The sequence below is a fragment of the Tursiops truncatus genome, chromosome X (genome assembly GCF_011762595.2).
Source record: "Tursiops truncatus isolate mTurTru1 chromosome X, mTurTru1.mat.Y, whole genome shotgun sequence".
In the NCBI taxonomy this organism is placed as follows: Eukaryota; Metazoa; Chordata; class Mammalia; order Artiodactyla; family Delphinidae; genus Tursiops; species Tursiops truncatus.
Window position 1 is genome coordinate 109,017,457 of NC_047055.1, and position 22,129 is coordinate 109,039,585.

Sequence of the window (22,129 nt, forward strand, 5' to 3'; positions counted from 1 at the left end):
GAAAACAAAGGGGTACCTTTGTAAGGTAGAGGACTGGTACCCTCCCTAAACTGAGTGTGATGTGTTAAGGAGAGAAAGGGGAGGGTCTGAGACCTCTCTCCTAGTTCTTTATTTTCTGAGATCACAGCTGTATCTCTTAGGATTGGGTTCAGCCTAAAACTAGTGGCTGAAAATACAGAAGTTTATTTCCCCAATAAAATAACCTTAGGAGTAAGCAGTCCAAGGGCTGGTGTGACAGCTTCATGGTCATAGGGACTAAGGCTCCCTTCAGCTTTCCGCTCTGCCATCTCTAGGATAGACTCTTCATCCTTATGGTCTAAAATGGCTGCTGGAGCTCCAGCCATCACACCATAGTTCCAAGCAGCAGAATAGAAGAAGAGAGGATGGTGCATATGCCACCTCCCTTCCAAGACTTCCCAGAACTTCCACCCATTACTTCAGCTTACTTGTTGACTATAACTTAACCTAGCTACAATGGAGTCTGACAAATGTCTTTTAGCTGAGAAACAATATGCCAAGTGAAAAACTGGGATTCTCTTAATGTGAGAGAGAATTGGAGAGTGTATTTAGTAGGCAGCTGGGCCCTGCACCACAACCACCTAAAAGGCAACAGCGGGCATGGTTACTAGGAAATCTAGTTCATTCAGCCACACATTACTTTAGCATTTATTGAGGTGTTGTAATGCAACAACCACTTTTACTTTAAAATTTTTAGCTCATTTTCATGTGTAGAAAGATACTAAGTTTGTCTGTCCTATTCATTCAAAAAAATTTCCTGAATGCCAGCAAATGGCAGCATAGCACTGGAGAGGAAGAGATGAGTAAGATACAGCTTTTGTGCCTTCCCTCACTTCATCACTACTGCTCCTGATGCGTAGATTTGCACCGCCTACCCCAGCTCTCCACTCTCATGTGCTGAAAACAGCTGTGACCCCCCCCCCCAGAAAGGGAAATATTGTGGGGGAAGAGAGGAGGTCATGACATTTTAGGCAACACTGAGAACCCAGAAAATATGGAATGCAGTGTGAATATCTATTGTTTCAAACTGAAGAGAGCTGTTTCCCTGAAAGGGAAAAAGTTAAATTTAGTACTAAGAATAGAACAAGAGAAACATAGGCCCAGTGCCTTCAGCTGAGAAATGAATTTCATTAGAGTCACAGTTATTGTCTATTGTCCCCATTGGTTGTTCTAGTCGGGCTGAGATCTGATTTCCACTTCAATTCTCACAGTTGGCATTATTATTTCCCTTTGTGTAACTTTTGGGAAAAAATTCAATATGAATCAGATTTTGTTTTTAGTTCCCACCAAAGAGAGACTTTTCTTTTAATAGAATGAGAACAGACTCAGATCAAAATACATCACAATGGAATACCTTTTCAGAGTACTGTTGAGTCCTCTGCCTTTTATTGTTTCAGAGTCTGCAATTGCACGACTGTTCCTGTCCCAATTTAGAACGGAGGGCACCTGCTGCCTAAACCCTTTGACTTCCTTTAGCTCAGCCTTCCTTTTTTAGTTTTTTTTCCTCCATGATATTTATGAACCCGAGATTTATTACTGGATGCTTCCCAGTCAAAGGAACATGCAAAACTCACCAACTTCAAGGGACCACCCAATTTCCTGATTCCCAGTCTTTCTTGTTCTTAAAGTTTGGCTCTTCAGCCTTCTCAGATTTGATCCATGAGTGATCACATCATCTTCCAAATTTTCTTCCTTTAAGTTACCCAGATTCTGTTTCTGACGTTTGAAACCAAGATTTTTAAAAACTTGTCATAAAAACCACATAACATAAAATTTACCATTTTAAAGTGTACAGTTTAGTAGTAGTAAATATAGTCCCATTGATGTGAAAAAATCTCCAGAACTTTTTCATCTTGCAAAACTAAAACTCTGTACTGTTGGGGAGGAAGCAATTTTCCTTTGCCCTCCTAGGTTTTTCTGGCTGGTCTAAGAATTAAATTGACATGAACAAATTAATAGGAGAAAATCAAACAAAAGTTTAATAACATGTATACATGGGAGAGACCCAGGGAAACTAAGTCATTCCCCAAAACGGCCTAAGCCCTCACCTTGAATACCATCTTCAGCTAAAGACAAAAGAGCATGTTGGGGGTAGTGGTTTGGGACTTCAAAGGAGAGGAAGGCAATTCATTGTGAAGATGGAACCATAAGCAAATGTTTTGTAAACAATGTTTGCTGGGCCAGGCAGAGACAGTGGGGTACATAGTAGACTCTGATCTCTGTAGGCCCTGCTGAGTCTCCTTCATCACACCTCGCCCATGTTCTTTACAGAGCTCTCTGGTGATAGCTCTATTTGGGGAGCAGGCCTTTTACCTAAATTCTTTTAGGCAGTTAGGCGGCAGGTCAGAGGTTCTTTCTGAGTCTTGGGCCTTGGTTGTTTTCAGCTCGAAATAATCCACATGCCGAAGAGACACATTTTGGGATGGCAAGTTTTGCTCCCCTATAATACCGATTAAATGACAACTCCGTTTCTCCCCACAACCCCTGAGAACCACCATTCTGCTTTCTGTTTCTATGAATTTGACTAGATAGATACCTCATATAAATGAAATAATATAGTATTTGTCCTTAGTGACTGCCCTTATTTCACTTAGCATAATATCCTCGAGGTTCATCCACATTGTAGCATGTGACAGGATTCCTTTTTAGTGCTAAATAATATTCCACTGTATGTATATACCACATTTTGTTCATCTGTTCATACATCTGTGGACATTTGGGTTGCTTCTGCCTCTGGGCTATTGTGAATAATGTTGCTATGAACCTGAGTGTACAGATATCTCTTTGAACCTGCTTTCAGCCATTTTAGATAAATACTCAGAAGTGGGATTGCTGGATCATGTGGTAGTTCTATTTTTAACTTTTTGAGGAACTTCCATGGTGTTTTTCTCTTGCAGTTTTAACCCAGAGATATGTAAATCTTAATCTCTTTGCAGATTCAGAAGTGTACATCAAGGAAATACCAATGTTTTTGGCAGACACAGAAAAAAAGGTGGAGCAGAATTTATATCAAATTGAAATGATCAAAATGAAATTGTAATGAAGTCACAGCAGTGAACGTTTCATTTCGAGATCAGACTTGAAAATGTATCTTCATTTTCAATCTGATTTTCACTTCTTTATACTATTTTTTTACCTCCTCTCATTAAACCTCATTTTACTTTACTAGAATGAGTTATCAGAGACAAAGGGAAGTTACAGATCACTTTTTCCCTCATCTAGCGCTGTTTAATTGTTAGGTGAAATAAACCTAGACAGAAACTAAAGCTCCCGCTTGTGCATCATTACATAAATATTTTTATGACTAAAGTTACCTGAGCTTTTGGTCAGATGGAGGTAGCAATAAGTGTGATGTCATGCACCTTTACACCAGATTTCTCTGATTGTCGTTAAAACACACACACACATGCAGGTCACATCTCTTAAACAGTCTAACTTCGAACATTTTTGGCGTTCAAACTCAGCCTAAGTGGTGGTGAGCAAACCCAGCATGACAGATGCCAGCTGTGGAACTTTTCCTTTATACCCTTTTCTCCCAAACATCTGAAAGAATGGGAAAATTAAAAGGGGTTTTTTTGTTTTGTTTTTTAATTTGGCCACACCGAGCGGCTTGCAGGATCTTAGTTCCCTGACCGGGGTTTGAACCTGCGCCCTCGGCAGTGAAAGTGTGGAGTCCTAACCATTGGACCCCCAGGGAATTCCCTAAAAGTTTTTTTTGATGCCCAGATTTCTTGGAGTAGAAACTCTCTGAGGATACACCTGTGGTGGAGGGTGCTAAGCTAAGGGGGATGGAATCAGAACTATGGATTCCATCTACCTCAAATTCCCCGAGACTTCCCTGGTGGTCCAGTGGTTAAGACTCAGTGCTCCCAATGCAGGGGCCCCGGGTCGATCCCTGGTTAGGGAACTAGATCCCGCGTGCCCCAACTAAAGATCCCGCATGCCCATGCGGCAATTAAGATCCCACGTGCTGCAACTAAGACCCAGAGCAGCCAAATAAATAATTTTGTTTTTCAAAAGAAATTCCCTTCTTTCTCTGGGCAGCTGCCTTGCTTTCTAAGCAATTTTGAGGACAGTGGTTCTTGCCCTTAACCACACATTTGAATCACCTGGGGTGATTTTTAAATGTCCGATGTCCAGGCTGTACTCAGACCAATGACATCAGGTTCTCTCTGGCAGGCAAGCGGGGGGAACCCAGTTATCAGTATTTTGTAAGACTCCCCAAGGCTGGGAACCACTGTGCCAAAGAGAAAAAGCAGATTGCTACTGCTTTCCTCTCAGCACCATGATTTGTAAATTTACCATTTTTATTAAAACACAGCACACAAACTTTCATTTCAAAGTTGAAGTACCATATAATCTGTGATATTTATGGTCTGAAAAATATAAGAGCAAGTATCCTTCAAGGATTATTCTCTCTACAAGAAAGAACAAATGGCTAGCGTGTACGTAGTGCAGGTCAGTATATCTCCAAATTAATTTCCATTAAAAATCATTTTTCTGTCTTATGAATATTTTCCCTGTAACTTATGTCTTATTTCTCACATTTGTATAGAACTTTATACTTTTCAAAGAGCTCCAGGTCTGCTCTTCCTTGGGGTGTCCACTTCTGCGTTCCCACACTATTTGCTTCTTGTGGTTCTAGTGAGTTTTGAATGCTTGTGACTCACTGGAATGTTTACCCTTTTAATTCTTTTTCACAGTCGGCCTCCTGGTCTCCTTCTACCTTTGATGTTAACTGGCTAACACTGTGGTTCATTTCCTGTTATTTGCAACTTTGGAATTAAAAGCATAAATAAAGTCAAAGAAATGAAAGGCCCAGGTCAGCTATCTTGTTAAGGGTCACATCTGTGGTTCTGGAAGGTCCCAGTCCAACAACTGGCTTGTCCTCCCTCCCTCCATTCCCCAAATGTAGGCCTCTCCTGCGGAGACAGTTATTAAGGTTGGCCAAAGGCACTCTCAGAAAATGTGTTATCTTCTTGAGCAGTTAGTTTTTTCTATGCTGAATCACCTACTTTGTTGCTTGGGAAATGTATTTGATGAAATTCAAGTGGATAATTTGTCCAGTTTATTCAGCTTGTAAGGCCTTGTCTTTGAACATCCTTTATCCCTGAGATAACCAGGAATAACAAGGTGGTGCAAGTTTGCTTGTTGGTTGCCGGGGGGGGGGGGGGGGCAGTGGCGTGAAGAGGAGGCGTTATGGGCCGTTTGTTTTCTTATACAGAATTTGGAGTCAGAGGTACTTGCATTCATTGCAATTTATAATTCAGCTCAAAATTCCAAGGTCATAAACTTGAACATCCACCTCACAGGTTAGGTGTGCAGATTAAACGAGATAATGTAAGTTCTGTACCATAAATACTGTTTTTTAAGCAACCATCTAGTGTGCTCGCTTATTAGAAAAACATTCTGGTTTTAGTATACTTTCTGTCACAAGAAAATAATTGAACAGATCTTAACTACATTTCCTTGTTTCTTGGGGAAAAAAACCCAACACAACATGGCCTGCTGCCAAGCCATTTAGGACCTAGGTGGGGAGAAGAGCTACCCTCATGGGGTAGATTCAAGAATATGAGGCAACCTATAAATGGGGAGGCTGTGGTTCACGGTGGAGCGTGAGCTAAGAGTTCAAGGGGAGGAGGAACATGTCAAACCCAGCGCTTGGCTCTGGTTCCCACAGGCCTCTCACAGCAGGTGCTCCCTCAAGGCGAGGAAGGTGGCAGCCAACAGCTCCTGGCTACAGCCTCTAGCCTGTGAACTAGTGGGAGCTGTGGAGCCCGGGTACACCCAGCCCTGAGCCAAGTCCTGGGGAGATGGGAGCTTCGAAAGGAGCAGGGCATCCTGACTGATAATCTTACCAGGACACCAGGACCATGTAGGTGGAAGGGGAGTTCTGCTAATGAACAGAAGGAGGGAGATGGGGAGTGGGCTGGGCGAAAACTAGAGCCTCTGCAGGCCATGGTATTTGCACTTTTGATTTTTTTGCTTTCTAGACAGAAAACTAAAAATCTGGACCGTTCCATAAAAAAAACAGAAACCAAACAACCTTATATGTAGCCCCCCGTATTGTCTACAGGATGCTATTGGTACATTAAGGTCACTGTCATACCAACGCCTATACAGACACTTCAAAAAATGTTCAGTATGGTACTAGCCTCTCTTCGCTGCCACTCAGCACAATTTCTCTATGATTTCTCACCACCCCTCTTTTTTTTTTCTTCTTGCTTTTTCCCTGCTTGCAAATCATGTGATTCTATTTCAAAATGCTGTCTCTTTCTCCTCATGTTCCTTATCCTGTAGACTTTTCACCAGATCCTCTTTTGGACTTTTTCTCAAACAAAACACTAATAATGAAACACTTTGAAAAAAGTTGTTAGGATGTTTGTATGCAATGTATACTGAGAGAACTGGGGCTCTTACCCCTGGAGCCACCCCAGGGTTCCTGCTGAGAGTCCAGGTGGGAGAGTATAGATTGTGATGATGACAGGATTCTATTTTACAAGAAGAAAGAAGTTAGGTACGAATCCAACCGCATCAGCCACAGAAGCTTCAGAAATGACCTTCCATATAAAGTACTCACATGAAAAGATAATTTTTTTCAATCAGAACAAATAATCCCCTTCTAAACCTTTAAATAATCATGAAGACTTATTTGAGATTTTTCCTGGTTTATTTCCAGTACTCAAATAGTAAAGGCAAAGGTTTATCTGAGTTTTGAAGATACTGTTTCCTTAACAGGAAATGAAACTGCCAATGTTCCACAAAGCAGACAAAATGCATAATTTGATGAAGAAATCATGCTGATTCACCAGAAGAAAATGGTCTTAATCGTAATCAACTGAACATTTGTGTGCAAGTCTTTTTAAAATTAAGTTGCCTTAAAAATCAAATTGCTTTATAGACAAAGTCATGTCCTGGTGTGATTCACAATTTAAAATGCATTTTAGGAATTTCTGACTTACATGCTGATTAGGAAACGTGAACGTCACAACCATTTAACACTTTGGGGTAGGGTGGTTGGAGTTGGGAGTGGAAAGAGAAGTCACTGGAAAATTTTAAGAGCAAAGCAATGTCAGGCCATATATACTACCTTTTATTTTTTTGCGAATCTACATTTTTTGGTGAACTGTTTATATTTTTGCTTTGACCCAGCTAGAAAATTGCGTAGCTTTACACATTGTCAAAGGTTTGTTTTGTCTTAATAACTACTTTGTTAGCTGATTATTTAGTTTACTTTACAGTCTTCCAAATAACTTCTAAAACCATAGCTTGTAATTTTGCCAATATGTGATTTATCACTTTGCTCACCTTATACCCATGGCTTTCTATAAGAGTAACCGGAAAGCAACATACTAGAATTCCCAGCCTCCTTTACCACTAAGAGTTTCCTTGTGACACGTCCCAGCCAATGAAATGTAGATGGAAGTGATTAGAGAAGGCTTTCTTTTTTCTTTTTTTTTTTTTTTGAGATGGCTTTCTACAGAATTTTTTTTAAAAGGACAAGCTGTTTAAGGACAGGCTGTGTATTTCACCCTCTGCCTTCCCCCTTTCCCTGCGTAGAAAATGGACACATTGCTTGGAGGTGCCGGAAGTGACATTTAAGCTGATTGCTGAGGGCTTCCCTGGTGGCGCAGTGGTTGAGAGTCCGCCTGCGGATGCAGGGGACACGGGTTCGTGCCCCGGTCCGGGAGGATCCCACATGCCACGGAGCGGCTGGGCCCGTGAGCCAAGGCCGCTGAGCCTGCGCGTTCGGAGCCTGTGCTCCGCAACGGGAGAGGCCTCAACAGTGAGAGGCCCGTGTACCGCAAAAATAAATAAATAAATAAGCTGATTGCTGAGGAAGAGTAGGAGTCTATAAATTAGGTGAAGGGGAATGGAGATCTTCAAAGAAGGATGGTGCCCTGCCAAGAAATAATATAATACAGAATTTTTAAAGGGTTGGATATTGGATGTGTCTATCTTGGAATCATTAAAAGCCTGCTCAGTGGGTGAGGGGCTATTCCAGCTCCAGTGGCAGAGTTAAGGCCACAGTTGGGTGAATAGAAACAACAAAGAGACAGTTTTCGACTTCAAGCTAGGTGAACTTTTTCACAAATGGAGCTTTCCAACAGTGCTTTGAGCTAGCATGTAGGGTAGTAACTTCCCCAGCACGGAATGTGTTCAAGCAGATGCTGACTGACGCCCACCCAGGAAGAGTAGAAGTGGGAGTCCTGTGTTCATGCAGTGATTGTACTATTTCAGTTTCGTTCAAGCATTTCTGTTCAAAAGAATTTTGAACAGCTATGTACCTCTCCATATATTTCATCTTTTAAAAATTTAATTTTCAAATTTTCTCTTGTACATTTTGAATTGACATTTTATATTTGTAAAATCATAGGTTAAATAGTTGCAGAGAACACGATTTCTGATGTACTGTACATTATGCACGTACTTTAAATCTATTTTTATTGCTTTGAAATCTCGGCACAGCTCATTTAGCTCATTCAGTTAATGGAAAGTGCCTGCTGTACACCTAATGGCACAGCCAGTCCTCATTGTCAAACCAATCAGCCAAAGCAAACTAACTTTTAAAGAAATGTGCAAAATATTAACCGTCTCCCTGCTCACCAACCAATGGTGGACCTAAAACTGACATGATTCTTGCCGTTATGAGCTTCTGTTCTAATGAGAGAGACAGATCTTAAAGAATTTCACAGATAAACAGCAAGTCACAAATGGGAAGACTGCAATGAAGGAGGTGTTAGTGGAATGTATACTAGGAGGTGGTCTGGGAGGGCTTCCCTGAGGAAGTGACATTTAAGTGGAGAGTTGAGGAAGAGTAGGAGTTAATTAGGTGAAAGGGAATGGAAATCCTTAAAGAAAATCTGACTTTATTTTTCAATTCAAATAAATGTTAAATATTATCTCCCTTCCACTTCTAATGCTTAGATAAAGCAGTTTGTCACCTGGGTAAAATAAGTTACGGTTCCTCTCAATTTGTTTTTTAACCAAATGATCTCTTTCTCAGATCTTGAGAGAGAAAACTGTCCCAAATGTCTAATGGAATTTACAGTCTCTTCTGGGACGTAATAAACAATCATGATAAAATGCTTGAGCCAGCAATCTCGTGGAAATGTATGGTCATGTCGTTTCCCCCACCCCCGCCCCCGCCCGGAGCCAACTGACTGCTGACACTCTTTAACCAGTAGTTCCTTTATTGTACCACTTAGATTTCTACCAAGAGAGACAGTTTGAATTGGCTTGCTCAGGAGCCTCTTTCGTTGTGGAGTTTGAAATGTAAACCTTGGTTTGTGCTCCTAAGCAACCTGAGAAGCTGGTGAAGGGGAGCAGAATATCCCTCCCCCCAAACATGCCTCTTTGGCATGACGATTAATTTAGGCTGATTATTTTTAAGAACTAGCAGACACAGGAGAAGCTCTGAAAATCGAGTAGAAATTACACTTTTATAAGAGACATTTACACTTATAAGAGAAATATCCGTTTGTAAGGGTGTCTCCCTCTGTGTACTAGGACAAAGAAAATGGCTAAGTCTCTAGAAGCTCTTATCAGTGGAGAAGACAACAACTTAAATCTGCCATACCCTTTACTGTTTACTGTGCTTTTCCTGGTAACCATCCGTAGCTGGCTCTCCTCTCCCCTAACATCTTTCTTTTGTCTTTAGCTAGAGATGGTATTGAAGGTGGTGCCTTGGGCCATTTTGGAGAATTAGTTTTCCTGGGTATACAGGAGGCATACATGTTGTTAAACTTCTGTTTGTTTATCTCTTGTTAATCTGTCTTTCATTATAGGGAGATCTCAGCCAAGAACCTAGAAGGGTAGAGAAAAAATTATTTTTTCTCCCTGACTCTGGCTTAACTCTCAGGGAACTTTCCTCAGGAGCTGTACATTGCTGAATTATTCCTTGGTTTGGTGCCCAGAGGTTTTTACACTTTGAGGTAACACACTCTGCTAAGATTCAGGGTAGATGAGGGATACATCTTTTTGTATTCAAGTGCAAGTACTATTATGGAAGGGGAGATGGTCAAGAGGAACCGAGCGTGACCTTGTTACCTCAGGGGCACTGTCAGGCAGATTATTTCCATAAAGAGTACATATGGAATATTTATTTATTTATTTATTTATTTATTTATTTTTTTTTTTTGCGGTACGCGGGCCTCCCACCACGGCGGCGCGGAGCACAGGCTCCGGACACGGAGGCCCAGCGGCCATGGCCCACGGGCCCAGCCGCCCCGCGGCACGCGGGACCCTCCCGGACCGGGGCACGAACCCGCGCCCCCCGCATCGACAGGCGGACCCCCAACCACTGCGCCACCAGGGAAGCCCTACATATGGAATTTGAGGTTTGGAAAGCAAGTTCCTAAATCTCAGTCACCTGGAAAGTTCTCATATACTTCAAATGGCAAATATTTCCCAGTTTGAAGGACTTGAACTAGCAGACTCCTCTGTGCTAGGGGCAGAGGGTTATATAAATGACTGTAGAGAGTGATTTATCAGAGATCATGTCAAAAGATTATTCTTAGGGTTTGGGGACAGAGGCCCCTGCGGCAGCAGCCTGCATCTTGTCGAGTATCCTCAAAGCCCACTCTTCTCAGTGGCTCCTTTGAGGACAGAGTGATTATTATTCAGTGGTTATTGTTGCAGAAAGATCATGCTGTGCTTTAGTTTCTGAAATGCAGGCCTTGATGAAGGAAACTAGAAAGAAAGTATTCTGTTTCACCCCTAGGTGTTGGAGCATATGAAACCTAAGGGTTTGTTTTAAAAATGAAGTCTTAAACAATTAGCATTTGACCCAAAAGATGGTGTATTTTTCATTGGAAAAAATAATATTTTTAGTTTTGTCTTATCACTTGTAAATAAATTCTCATTTCGTTTTTCAATCCAAATCTCATTCTTTCCTACAAGCCATTACCAGGAAATACCTAGGTTTTAAAACATACACTTTGCTTTTTCCCATTGAGTTTTAATTAGAAAGAATAATAAACTTCATGAAATTCAAACCTAGGACAATACACCCAGAAAAATACTAACACAACAACCTGGGTTGCAAAACTTGTTTAGCAAGTTTCAGCTGGAGGTTAATTAAAACCTGCCCGGAAACCTCTTAAAACACAGACAGGAATGCAAACTACACACACCACCACCTAGATTCTTCCCTCTGGAACTTCCTCCTCCCCACCTCCCTGGATTTCAGTGGGAACATTTCCAGAGAGTTCCATCTGGTTGGACCCAGTGTCCATGACCAATAGGATTCTGTTTGTCCCATCCCAGGGGAGGAGCGGTAGGAGGTTGGGTAGGCAGCTCCCCCGCCCCCTTAGCAGTTATAACAAACAGCCTGCTACACCACTCCTTAAGCTTTTAGCTCCTCTGGGAGGTGGGGGTGGGGACTGAGGGATTGTAAGAATTTCCTCCGGTGTTTCATGTTTTAGGTCAACATGTTTCAAGATACAGAGGAGTTAAGTGATGTTATTCTGGACAAGACAAGAGAGCACAGAGAGAGCTCAGAGCAGAACAGGAAAAGGTAGAAATGCTGCCTGACGTTTGACCTGCCTGTAAGAGACTACTGAACTGGCCGAACGTTCTAGAATATTAGCTGTATATTCTTTCAGAAGTTCCTCAGGGTTACCGCTATTATTTCTTCTGTCCAGGCTTGTTTAGAGTGATTGTCAGCTATCACCCCGCCGGTGGATAAGCATCTGCGAGATGTGCAGGAAACAAGGCTGGGGTGTAATTATAACATAATGCTGTAACAACATTGCACAAGGCTGCCTCAGTACTATATGCCAGAGTGCATCGCCACCATCTCACTGACAGGCATTTGGATGGTGATTAGTGTTGGATCATGTCCTGGAATCAGGCTTGAAGCCAGAGAAACTGGAAAATGATTTTTGTTTTTCAGTTCCTTGGAGGCCCGTGTGGAAAATTTAGGAGAGCAAATTTTTGTTTCTTGTAACAACTTGTATATAATTTGAGGAAGAGAAAGTGAAGTGGGGTGGTTCCTGAACCACTTGCCTTGCCTTGAAGCTGGTCCTCTGCGGAAAAGTCGCATTTTCTTGCAGAGCTGGCTGGGAAGTGTTGCCGCAGGAAGCAGTTGGTCTCAATCCCACCTTCCCCCTGGCTCCTCCACACCTAACGTAAGCACAGGCAAGACCTTTTCCAGGTGACAAAGAAAGTCTGAGTCCCAAAGCACCACCAGTATTAATGACTCAAGGCCACTGTGTACAGTTAAATTAGACAGTGAGTTGTGCTTTGTGAGGTGTGTCTGGGGCCCAGCTGTCCAGTTCAAAGCTCAACCCCATTGCCTTCCGGTTGTATAACACAGAACAAGTTGTTTCACCCCCTACACCCTACCTGCCTCATACACAGAAGGATGGATTTGTTTTAAGGATTAAATGACATAATCCATGTATAACATGTGGAATGTAGAAAGTGCCCTATAATTATATGCTTTTTTTTTCCCAATTAAATTCTGACTCTCAAAGTGGATGCCTGTTACAGGTAAAGCATGAAATTAAAGTTGATTCTCTCTTTCTGTTTCCCCCCAAAACTGGGGCTGGTTGATTCCATTTATTTAATGAATGTTTGTTGAATGCCTACTGCGTGCCATGCGTGGAATGAGGCCCTGAGGATATAAAGATTATGGGACATGTCCCTGCTCCTGGGATGTTGACAGTCAAGGAGGTCAAAGAGTGTGGATCAGCTGCTTCGAGAAGGGCCAGCTATGTGGTAGAGAAAGCACACGTTTGTGGAGGCACAGACCGGGTTGACAGCCTGGACCCACACCCCCTGCCGTGAATCCAAGTTGCTCAACCTCCCTGAGCCTCCATTTCCTCATCTTTGAAATGGGCCTGATTCAGTGGTGTGCTGAAGCCTGCTCCTACTGGCTTGGGAGAGCCTACTGTTAAATATTCGGGAATTTTGCAAGCTAGTTGTTGAAGCCTTTGGTAGCTTGAAATCAGCCTTGGTGGAAGTATTTACACGCTGTTAATCAGCAAATTCTACAAATCAAGGCTCCTCCCTAACCCCAGCTGGTTCACTGGCACACCACAGGAACATGTGGGGGGAGGAAAAACTTGACCTTTACCCTCTTGCAGTTTTTGGCTGGGCCTGAGAATTTAATTAATATAAAACAGATCAACAGGAGAAAAAGCACACAAATTGATCAAATATGTTTTACAGTGACATGGGAGCCCTTATAAGGAAATGGACACTCGAAGAGGTGGCAAACGTAAATGCTCTTCTAACAGATTGGACAAAGGGGTGATTGTGGAAAAGTAACAAATAGATGGGAGTGTTATCTCCTGTTTTCAGAAGGAAAAGGGGAGATTAGAATGCTCTTCTTGCATCTGCTGTTTTTCGAGTGCCTTTAGCTCAAAATAATCCTTAATGCCAAAGTGGCATATTTTGGGGTGGCATATTCTGCCACTGTTGTTATGAAGATTAATGAAATAAAATCATGGTATCTAGCACATAGTAGATGCTCAACGCAGGGTTACTCTAAGTATATCATATAGAATATATTAATCATGTACATCCTGCACTTCCATATTCATAATCTCACTTGCAACTCTGAGGTAGTTTATTTTTAGTCCCGTAAATGAAGAAGTGCCAAGATCCAATTCAGTTTTCTTTGACTCCAAGTGGAGCGTTCTTTCCACCAGACCCAAACTGCCCCTGGACAGACCGTGTTGCTCTGCAAACAAGGATCGCTGTCATTGTGGATTTAGCTGTTTTGTAACCACTTTTGTTGTTTTTGTTATTGATTCACTGAATGAAAGAAAGCAGCATAAGCCCCGAGGTGGAAGAAGACAGCCCTGGGCCGCAGCTGGTGGAAGGCTCCCTGAGCTAAGCTGGAGGTGAATGGCACCAGTCGGCTGTGCCCATGTTATTGTCAAAACAGAGCCATGAACACTGCTTGATCCCAGTAAATGTTGCTTCCCTGGAAATCTCAGAAGCTCGGAGTTACCTAGCCATTGATGTCAGGTCTGGGGTAGGAAATGTACAAGATGAACCTGGGACATCTTAAAAGCGAGGAAGCTAACAAAGAAAGGCTTCTGCAGTCATGTCCAAAGGATTCTGAAGCCAACTTGAAGAAGCTCTCACTGGACAATTAGAGCAATCCAAGCTTCAATCAGAAAAATGACGCAATTAAGACACAGGAAATATTTAAAGTCCACGAGTTAATAAAGATACTTGGGGGGGGGGAAACCGAATTGGAAGATGCTGGGGAAGCCAGTTCATTCTTTGAAACCTAGTAAATTAAAAGAATCAAGCATGTATCCTGCCTTTGCTGGGTGAACTGTACTTCATGGTAACGAAACACAATATAGGAGAAGGTTCTCTTTATAGAAGTATTTTAGCTAAGAAATGAAGAAGGAATGATAGAGTATCACAGTTTGAAACTCCTAATGAATCAGTGCACCTAGGTATTGACATCATCGGCTGCATCACAAAAAGAGACAAACAAACATTATATGCCTCTTGGTGGAAAAAAAAATATCTATGAAATATTCTTGCTGAAATATCAAGATTAAATCTGTCCAAATTGGGGCTTAATTGGTAAAGTCTTACCTCTGATGCCGTTGGCCTTTTTCTAACCAATCAGAAGCAGGCAGTATTGCATTATGGTCACAGCAGTGTTTCTCAAACTCTAGTAACACAGACTCCTTTTTTTTTTTTTTTTTTGCGGTACGTGGGCCTCTCACTGTTGTGGCCTCTCCTGTTGCGGAGCACAGGCTCCAGACGTGCAGGCTTAGCGGCCATGGCTCATGGGCCCAGCCGCTCCACGGCATGTGGGATCTTCCCAGACCGGGGCACGAACCCGTGTCCCCTGCATCGGCAGGCGGACTCTCAACCACTGCGCCACTAGGGAAGCCCTACACAGACTCCTTTTAAAGGAAAGACTTCTCATAGTGGTGATTGAAATTATTCTTATTATATTTACTTACTGTAGACATACAACTAGATGTGAACGTTTGATGTTCGTAGCTCCTATACAACTGTGAAACCATATACATTTACAAGTCAAATACAGACAAAACTACCAAATGAATAAAATTCAAATGGGCAACACTGATTTAATGTGAGGGAAGATGTTTTGCTGAAATGAAGTTGCTCCTTGCAAAGGAGCGTGGTACTGATGGCTGTTTCCTGTTTCAGCACTGTAAGCAGTTGGTTGACACAATTCTCCCACCATTTTTCTCTAAAAACTCTCCAGGAGGTTCTCCCTCATGCAGCGTGATGTGATTTCACTTGTTCTTTGCTTGTTAATGATGTGGTGCCAAGGTGAGCAGCGTAAACACAGACTGAAATGGTTGTCCTCACGGTTGTGACTAGGATTCGGTTAAAAGGTAATTATCTACATCAGTGGCGATCAATCCAGCCTTCACTTTGGAATGGACATTAAGATATAATTAAAGATTCTCTCCGGGTGGGGCGTTAGTATTTCTTAAAATCTTTCTAGGTGATTCTAATGTGCAGCCCGTACTAAGAACTACTGATTTCAATGATCTAGAAAATGCTTATACAGTTGGCCCTGCCTGATCTGTGAGTTCCATATCTGCGGATTCAAGTAACAGTGGATGGAAAATATTCGGACAAAAAAAAATTCCAGAATCCCCCTCGGATACTGAGGGACAACTGTACTTATTCTTCTTTAGAGTATAATCCAAAAGAAACACCTAATTCAGTCATTCTTATGGAGAATATGAGGTCCTCTGAGAAGATGGCAGTGAACCCCCAGGGGTTTGAGAAATTTTGTTTGGAGTTTGATTCCCAGGCCTAGTTGTGTGGCCTTGGGCAACTTAACGGCTCTGAGGGTTAGTTTCTCATTATAAAAAGAAACAAATAGTAGCATCTAGCTCACACGATGTTTGTGAGAATTAGATGACGTAATAACTATACAAAGTGCTAAACACAATGCCTGGTTCCTGGTGAGTACTTACTAAACGTTAGCTCTCATTAACTATTATGTTGACAACCACCTGGAAGCTACTAAAACATTTGCTGGGCAGATGCAAGCCACAAGAAGGAAAGGTGTTGGGGGAAGAGGGCGCTGGGAGAACTTTGCAAGGAAGGGTATTTGGCGGCCTTTGATAGATGAGGCATAAAAGGCAATGATGGTAGGGGTGGGGGTGGGATGGACTCAATAAGGGTGTGGGCCTGTCAGTCTGGGCTGTGGGTGACAGCTGACTAGCTTGAAGCCCAGACCGGCAGCACAAAGAAAAGGGATGAGAATAAAGCACAGAGTCACCCTGAGATGACAATCCACGTGAAGAAATGATGAAGCAAGGAGATGAAGATGAGGCCGGTCTCGCAAACAGAATCCTGGGAGCGGACGTGGCCACCTGCAGACTCTGAGCAGCCACTCGCCTCAAGGAGCACAGATAAGTGCCATCATTCTAGGCCCTGCTGGGTAAAGCGGGACTGGGTAGAGTGGGTGTTAAGACATTAATAAATCATTAGATTTCTTCTGAATTGTTGCTTGTGCATTTCTGTGAAAAAGACTCTACTTTCTTTCCCTAGAAAGGCTGCCCAGTGGAATCTAAGCAGTTGATGACCTTGGGCTCTGGTTTGGAGCGTGACAGAAGGTGCCTCTACTGTTGACCCTGTAATCAGATTGGTGGCAGGATGTCTTGTAAGCCTATGTGTGGACAAAGCCAGCTACTTCCTGTTTTAATACTATCAAAAATTTTGATTTTATTATTCTTTAAGGGAGCTAATAAACTTAGCAAATAAGTTATTTTTTTTAACTATACAGAGAAAACCCCAAAATATTCTTATGTAATAATTGGCAAGTTCTTAGGCCTGAAAGACTGTTCTTCCCAAATGATTATGTCAGGCATAATATTTTAGTAAAATAGTAATTTCAAAGTTATCTTTACAGAGGTGTTGCTTACCTGGACTCCCCCTGCCCCCCTTTTCCAGGTTTATCATTGTTTATTATTTCCTTTCATATAATTTCCCCGGATTGTGTTTTCTTACTTGCCTGGTGATTTCAAGCTTTATGGATTTGTTTTTATAGTTCAGTTTTTAAAGAGGTGTCTTTGTAACAGCGTTGAACATTCAGTAGGCTGATGCTGTGGTGTTTCAGCTTCTAAATTTTAAACTCAAGGGACTTTTTTAAAGTGGATACAAAAACTTCCTAAAAGCTTTCATGGTGACAACACTGGGCCTTTAGGGCTAAGCTCTAAGTATGAGAAAACAAAGAGTTACATTGTAACCCACTTGGTTAATCTAATTTATTCACATATTTAACCACAGTCAGCATGTAGTTGTTTTCCTCAAGGAGGCCCACTTTCCAAAACACAATTTTCAAAATGTCTTCTTTCCCCACAAAGCTCCTTGTGTTTAGTTAACCCTTTTTATGCTTGCCAGCGTTTCTCTCCTATAGTTACTCGCCAGTCTAGCAGGACCCTGGTTGAGAACGGACTCTAAGTCTATTTTCATGACATGCTCTCTGAGCTACCAATAAATCCCAAAGCGCTCCTGTTAAACACAGTACAGGATCCTGCTTGTTTATATGGCTGCCTTCTAATTTAGGAAGCCACAAAAGACACTGAAACCAAGGGATGCAGGACAAATCGCCCTTTGAGTGAGGAGTCCCGTGTTTCTTTCCTGGAGAACACAGTAAGAAGACACAGAGTACCGCTTCTCAGTTATCTGACGATTTCTTTTGGAAAACATTAATCTTGGAAATCAGTACAGTGGTTATTAACTACCACTTTCATTACTGTGGGAATTAGTGGGTTTAGGAATTTAGGTCAGTGTCATGAGTAATAAAAGGAGTTCACCTATCTAAAACTGTCTCCTCCTCAGCCCTCTGTGAGTTTCATTTTCAGTCCTGGAGAAAGCTTCTATTTACTTCTCCCCCAACCCCCAGCAGTTTTAAGCCCTCCTATTGTTTCTCCGCTTAGAAACCCATGTGTTAACACAGTTATCAGAAACTTGCTCTCCAAATAGGATGCTAATTACCCTGACTGGTACCTGTGTCCAACTCCAGCCTTTTAGTTTACAAAATTCCTTTAAAAATGTGGAATTTTTGTTCCTGCCTAACTAGCAAAGTGATCTACTTTCCCTTCAGAATAGTATTTGTGTGTGGGATGAGGTTGTTGTGGGCAAGATGTTTTTTCCCCCAATTTCCAGTATTTCAGAACCCATTTCCACCTCTTTTACTGGTGTAACAAATAGGCTTTTTCATTGTGGGCCTTAGTTTCTAAGCTCTTGAAAATTCTGTTGGATTAAGTGTAGTGTCATCAATATAAAGTCATATTTTTATATGTTGCTACATATAAAACTTTGGGATTCAACTGGCTTCTTTCTAGACATTGGGAATACCAGCACAACACAGCTTCTGACCATAAGACACTTTAAACTGGGTTAAAAACTCTTTTTAGGGGCTTCCCTGGTGGCGCAGTGGTTGAGAGTCCACCTGCCGATGCAGGGGACATGGGTTCGTGCCCTGGTCCGGGAAGACCCACATGCCGCGGTGGGAAGACCCACATGGCTGCTGAGCCTGCGCGTCCGGAGCCTGTGCTCTGCAACGGGAGAGGCCACAACAGTGAGAGGCCCGTGTACCGCAAAAAACAAAAAAAAAAAACAAAAAAAAAAAACCCCAAAAAACAAGAAAAAACTTTTTAAAAAACTGTCAAGTTATCATGTTTCTTGGGCATTTTTACTTTGCACTCAACAGCAAGAAAAATGTCTAAGAAATAAAGGATCAGTAAAAATGCTTACACCAAACAATTAAATCAAAGGGTAGTTTATTAAAAAAGAATCAAAACAGAAACTCTAAGTACCAGTGTGTACATTGTACACATTGAAATGACTCACAAGAGTGGAGTTTTTTTCATAGACATTATCATACCACCTTGCTGTTCATTAAAGATGTTCAACAGAAGTCTGACTCCAACGTGCATACAAGGATTGCCATCTTAAACAGACCTTACTTCAAACATGCAACAACGCCACTGGTAATAAAGCTTTGGAATGGGTGCTCATTCTATCATTTCACTACAAATAAGATAGAAAGCAAGGTAAGTTGAGAATTTATTCTAAAATAGAATGGAAGCTGTCATTGTCTACACCAGCACTCCTCACTCCTCTGCTGCCATTTTTAGCAAGTACTCCTTGTCGATCTTGAAGAGTCTCCATCCCTCTTCGCTGGACAGATCAGAAGCACCTCTTCTTTTGTAGAAGTTGATAGATGGTTCATTCCACTCTGCTACCAAGAAGTGCATGCTGCTGCAGCGACACTTCATCGCAACCTGTTACGCAGGAGAGGAAAACACAAACTCAGTGACATTTCACCTGCTTTCCAAGACCCAATTTTGATTCAGGTGTTAAAATAATCCAGTAACCCTTACAAATTTGGAAACCAAACACCAAGACATACCTGGCTTAGATTCTTCAGAATTTCTGATCCTATGCCAAAGCCTAAAAAAGAAAGAGAAGTACCATTTAAAAGGTCATTTTAAGGACTTCAAGCCCTGATTTCTCTTTAGAGCAGCCCCCCTGAACTCAATCATACCTCTATAATCACTCATCACGAAGAAGTCCTCAAGATACAACAGTTTGCCAATCCATGGGTCATAGGTAAAATAGTACATGGCAAAACCAACAATGCTGTGTCCTGTAATAAGAGTATCACATGAGTTATGGATGAAAAACAATCCGTCAAAGTTGTAGCTGCAAAATCAGAAGTCTATCATAAGTTTTTAAATAACATACATGCATGTATTACAGAAATAAGTAGCCAGTGGGCCAGACTGTCTCCTGACTTTTATGCTAGTGCAATCCAGGCCACTGTTGGATGATCTCACTGTTCTTAGAACATGTATTTGCAAAAAGCACACATTAGAGCTAGCTGAAACCAGGCTAAAACTGTGGACTGGCCACTCTGCAATCTGCTGGATCTCACACTCAGGAAGTGAGAATGCTTTCATTACTTGCCAGAACGAAAGTGCTATGGTCTTAAAACTAAACACACACATTATTCACATCCTACTGATATACTGGTATCTTGACTTGGGAATAAGTCAGGTTTACACGGCAGTTCAGAATAGTTAAGTATTTGTAGTTTAGAAACTCTGCTTCCTTAAGGTCAGGACATCAGGCCAAAAGAGCAACGTTTAATTTCAGAACTTGCCTTCCAATTCACACATTTTCCATTTGCTCTCCCCAATGTTTAAGCCGGAAGAAGTAGAGGTACCCAGGTGTGATGTAACATCCATATACCTCTGGAAAGTACCTCATCCCTTATGTTTTCTGCTCATTTTTTCTAGTATGAGGAAATGACCTCAGAAAAAACCTTAAGCACCCCCCACCGCCCCTGCCCAACAACTTCCCTCTTTAGCTCCGTCTTCTGCCCAAGGACCAGAAAGGAAAAAACAACGACAAAGAAAAAACAAAGAAAAAAAGGAAAAAAGCATCTGACTCCTTCTTTATGGGTGTCTGTAATTCCAATTGGAGGCAAAGGTTTCAAATTAAACTTTCTAGCCATTTTATAGTCCTTTGCAAACAGGAAGTGAGTACAATGGAGCTTCTGATCTACCGTGTTTTAAGTGTGTGATAATAGGGCCTTACCTCATTTATCATGATCATCTACTTTATTGTGTAAAGGATCTTTTAGTTACCTCCCCGCCCATCCATGTACACGGAAGGGCCATGTACATGGCGAAGCTAGAGACTGTAACCTGAAGATTGGGACAAATTAAAGAAAAAAATGTAATTTAACACAAATACAAAAACGGTTACGTTAGGGTCAAACAAGAACCATTTATGAAACTGAATTACAACAAACGACTTTATACCTAACTTTTCCGGGTCTCCACAGCACTGATACTTAAACAGCTCTTCTAACCCGCCCTATTATTAAGTGCAGCAATCTATTTTTTTTTCTCAGTAGTTTGAACACTGGCTGGCTAGTATTTCTGGCCAACTTCTCAGTAAGTAACTTCAGCCTGTGTTGTCAGTGCTTCTACAGAGCAGCCACTACGTCTTCCAGAACACTCGGTCTCTCCGGCTTCTGGAAGGAGAGGGCGATTACCTTCTGGAGTCATGTGCTCCTTGGGCACTTCTGCGACCAGGCAGTGGTAGAAGGGGTGCTCTCCAAAACCATCTTCTAGCAGATCTGCAAGAAGAGGCAGCAGGGACAGTGTTGGCCTCGATGAAGGTGGCAGGCACCGGACGCTCGTCCCCCGCCCCGCCACTGATGCGTTACCTTTTTCAGTTAATATTACTTGCTCTTCCATGTATTCGTATTTAGCCAATTCCTGGGTTGATGTACACAAGAGAAAAGAAGAGAAGCAGAAAATTAAGTGAGGCTCCGGCCCGGCCAGCTCGGGGGAATGGGGTGGGCTGGGCGGGGATTCATACCCTGAGTCTCGCCCGGAGCGGCGCGGCCGGGCCGGGGCTGGGGGAGGCAGGCGGAGAGAGGGGGACCTACCGGGGACCAGGACCCCACCGCCCGCCGCAGGAAGAGCCCATGCCTCCCGCTACCTTGATCAGCCGCAGAATGTCACTGCAGTCGGCGGCGGTGGCCGGGCGGATCACGAATTTAGCCATTTTCTTCTTTTGCTTTTCTTCCCTTTGCGGACCAAGCCCCTGTACTTGAACAGTAAGAGGAGGTGGTTCCTCATTCGTCTCCCGGGAGCGTCCTCTTCCCAGTCAGGATGGCACCATGACCCGACGAAACCTCGGCGAACGAAACACGAACACCAGCTAACTGAGGCAGTAACCACTCGTTTCGGCCGCCCGGCTCCGCTTTTTAGCGCGAAGAAGCCCCGCCCCGGGACGTGAGGCGGAGGCACCTTGTCCAATGAGGCGCCTCGTCCAATGAGGCCGCGGCGCCTCGTTCAATGAGGCCGCGACCGCCCCCCCCCTCTTCCGGGCACCGCCCTCTCTTCCGGCCGCCCGTGTGAACCCGGCCCGCGCGGGCGGGGGCGCGGGCGGTGAGGCGCCAGGTGCGGCTCTCTAGCGGCGCCCTCTAGCGGCGCCTGGCGGAGCCTTCCCGAAAGCCCGACCTCGGAGCCTAAGCGTGCCCTAGTAACCTTCGCAAAAAGGAAGAGAGGGGTTCCCCTTTTGGCCCTGGCCCAGTGACTTTGCTGTTTCTTCC

The 22,129-nt window shown here is 42.8% G+C and overlaps 1 protein-coding gene across 1 annotated transcript; it reads right to left on the minus strand.

Moving 5' to 3' along the window:
- Nucleotides 1-18,759: 18,759 nt before the first annotated feature.
- SAT1 (spermidine/spermine N1-acetyltransferase 1) lies at nucleotides 18,760-21,758 on the minus strand. The gene is made up of 6 exons (XM_004321767.4): nucleotides 21,514-21,758; nucleotides 21,236-21,287; nucleotides 21,062-21,145; nucleotides 19,544-19,645; nucleotides 19,409-19,449; nucleotides 18,760-19,280 (listed from the first exon to the last, which is right to left on the minus strand). Exons 1-6 carry the CDS (start codon nucleotides 21,577-21,579, stop codon nucleotides 19,110-19,112), a joined length of 516 nt encoding a protein of 171 aa, XP_004321815.1. The 5' UTR covers nucleotides 21,580-21,758; the 3' UTR covers nucleotides 18,760-19,109.
- Between the last annotated feature and the right edge of the window lie 371 nt (nucleotides 21,759-22,129).